Here is a 2,371-nt window from a genome sequence, read left to right as displayed (position 1 = left end):
CCTACACTCTGTATTCATAAAAATGGGTTTTGTTCCCCTAATTCTTTTCTCCAGTGTTAATCATCACAGTCTGTTATTAAGTAGTAATAGAACTCTAAAATTTGTGTGCAAATCTATGAAGAAAATTCAGCTGGTGCAATCCTAGCTTTTTATTGGAAGCATTTCTGGAGTTTTCAGATTAAGCAGATGGTGCTCTGAGATATTTCTTGTTTATAAAGCAGTATCTCTGAGCACAGCTGTAATTTTTTTTCTCATTCCACTTTTCTTAAAAACACTGAAAATTAATGGGACAGTTAGAAAAAGAAAACCCTTGAGGTGATTGTTTATATTAACAAGGCAAAATAAATGTTGGGATGTCCTGTACTGCTTTCTAAGAACTGAAAATTCTTCTCCTTTCATAGCATATAAATTCATTACTCTAGTGAATGGGACTTGCAGCAAAAGGAATGCAATGGCCATAACAGAAGAAATTTGCTTGTTTCAATAAACGTTAGGGAGTGGGTCTATGTGTGAAGTAGAAAGAGGAAAAGGACCTTACTTGGTTTATCTTGGGGAACTTTAGGAAGGAGCTTATGAAAATATAGTTTTTATATTGCAAGAAAGACCAGCTATATTATCTGCATTGCAACTTACTAGGGAAGTTTAGAATAGCTGTGTGTGGCAGAGACAACTTGTCCAAGTGTTTGTTTGTTTGTTTTTTTAAACTGTGGGTTTGAACCACTTAATTTCTTCAACAGTGGTCTATAAATATTCTCTCACATGACTTACCGAGAGTCTTTGATGTGCTTATGAATGTATTCTGCATGAGCTTGGGGAACCAAAGGATCTTTCTCACCATGAATTATAAATGTGGGACATTTAATATCAGTCAGTAACTGCTGGCAGATATTACCTAGGGAGAAAATAAATGAAGGTCACAATTTTACAATAGCATGGAAAGACTGAAACTGCTTCTGAAAATGCTTGTGAACTCCACTGGGTTCTAGCTACTGCCTCTCCTTGAGGCTTGCATGCAACTGATCTACAGAACTATGTAATCAGGACTTTAACTGACAGTTCTTTCTCCAAAATGTTACTTTACTGAAATTTGCTTCATTAATGGATACTAGCACAAATGGAGCAAATGAAGTACTTTAGTCCCACATTTTTGCCAGCTTCCCTTAGTTCACAGGAAACACATGCATCTCTTCCATGGCTTTGGTCTCTTTAGCCTTCCAGTCTTGTGTCCTTCATGTTTATGCTACATTTTGTTACATAGGTTGTCAGGCTACAAGATTTGCTACTTTTAGCAACAAGTGTATTTAGGTTGTACTCATGCTTCTTCCAGCTTCCCAACCCTCTGCTGTCTGCAATGAATAATTAACAAATAATTTAACACAAATTGTACTAGAAATATTCAAAGGTTATTCTCCCTGCTCATTCATTTCACAGAACCTCAAGAATAATTTTATGATCACTCGTCTTTATTTTCAGTAGAAGTAATGTTAATGCTTTTCTGTAAAGACTTCTATTCCCCACCCCCTTTCTTTTTACCTCGTCCCTTAGCAACCAAGTTTCCAGACTCTGCCTAACTTTCCATACTCTTGCAAGAGTTTCTGTGTGCAAAACACACTTGGTGAGTTTTATGTTCCATGTATCTTTGAGCTAACTTTGTCCTCTTTGTAGTTGTATCCTTGCAGCTGCCAACAGCTGTACAGCTAATGCTCATACCTTCACTCTAAAGTACAGTTTCACAATTTTTCCAATTGCTTGGTTGTTTATATAGTCTTGGTTTGCAGATCTACCAGTTAAGTATTTTGATCTAGAGCATTTCACCCATGGTCCCCAAACACCTGCACAAATATTAACTGTTCTTCAGAACAAGTATCCAGTAAACTTATTTACTGATGGACATAGTTGGCAGTCAATTACTATTTCCTAGTTTCTGTCTTGCACTATAACCACTGGATTATATTTACTCCAACATTGTAGAACAGAGAGAAGAATCTTGAATTCTGAAGCAATTCCACAGTTTATTCAGTTTCACTATATGTTGGCATCTCCTAAAAATTAATTTCTTACAAATTTTCACTCTATTTGCCCTAAGTGGGACAGCTTTTAATCTTGTATCTTAAAAAGAACTTGAGTTGTTTTTGACCAGTCGAGGTTTTGCTGTCCTCCTTTCATCTCTGATGGCTTTTATTAACCCCTTTTCTTGTATTTGCCATTTTTAAACTTCTGTGCAGTGTGTTTAATTCAAAGGAGGCCTGCTTGTGTTCAAAGTTGCCCTCCCTGAGCTACTCCTGGAAAAAAAACCTGTAGTCCACAGGCTGCTCTTTTTTTTTTTTTTTTTTTTGCAAATTTTTGGTTTTCTTTAATTTTTTGCCCAAAT

At 36.1% G+C, this 2,371-nt stretch overlaps 1 protein-coding gene across 1 annotated transcript in view; it reads right to left on the bottom strand.

Moving 5' to 3' along the window:
• The window catches only part of BPHL (biphenyl hydrolase-like (serine hydrolase)), a 19,321-nt gene that overhangs the window by 2,131 nt on the left and 14,819 nt on the right, over positions 1 to 2,371 (bottom strand). Inside the window, exon 7 of the mRNA XM_010000969.1 lies at positions 769 to 892. Within this exon, the coding sequence (XP_009999271.1) occupies positions 769 to 892 (124 nt within the window). The remainder of the gene's footprint in view (positions 1 to 768; positions 893 to 2,371) is intronic.

The sequence above is a fragment of the Chaetura pelagica genome, unplaced genomic scaffold, assembly GCF_000747805.2.
Source record: "Chaetura pelagica isolate M959 unplaced genomic scaffold, ChaPel_1.0 scaffold104, whole genome shotgun sequence".
Taxonomy (NCBI): Eukaryota; Metazoa; Chordata; class Aves; order Apodiformes; family Apodidae; genus Chaetura; species Chaetura pelagica.
Note: the sequence above shows the minus strand (reverse complement) of the source record. Positions and strands in the feature narration are given on the sequence as shown.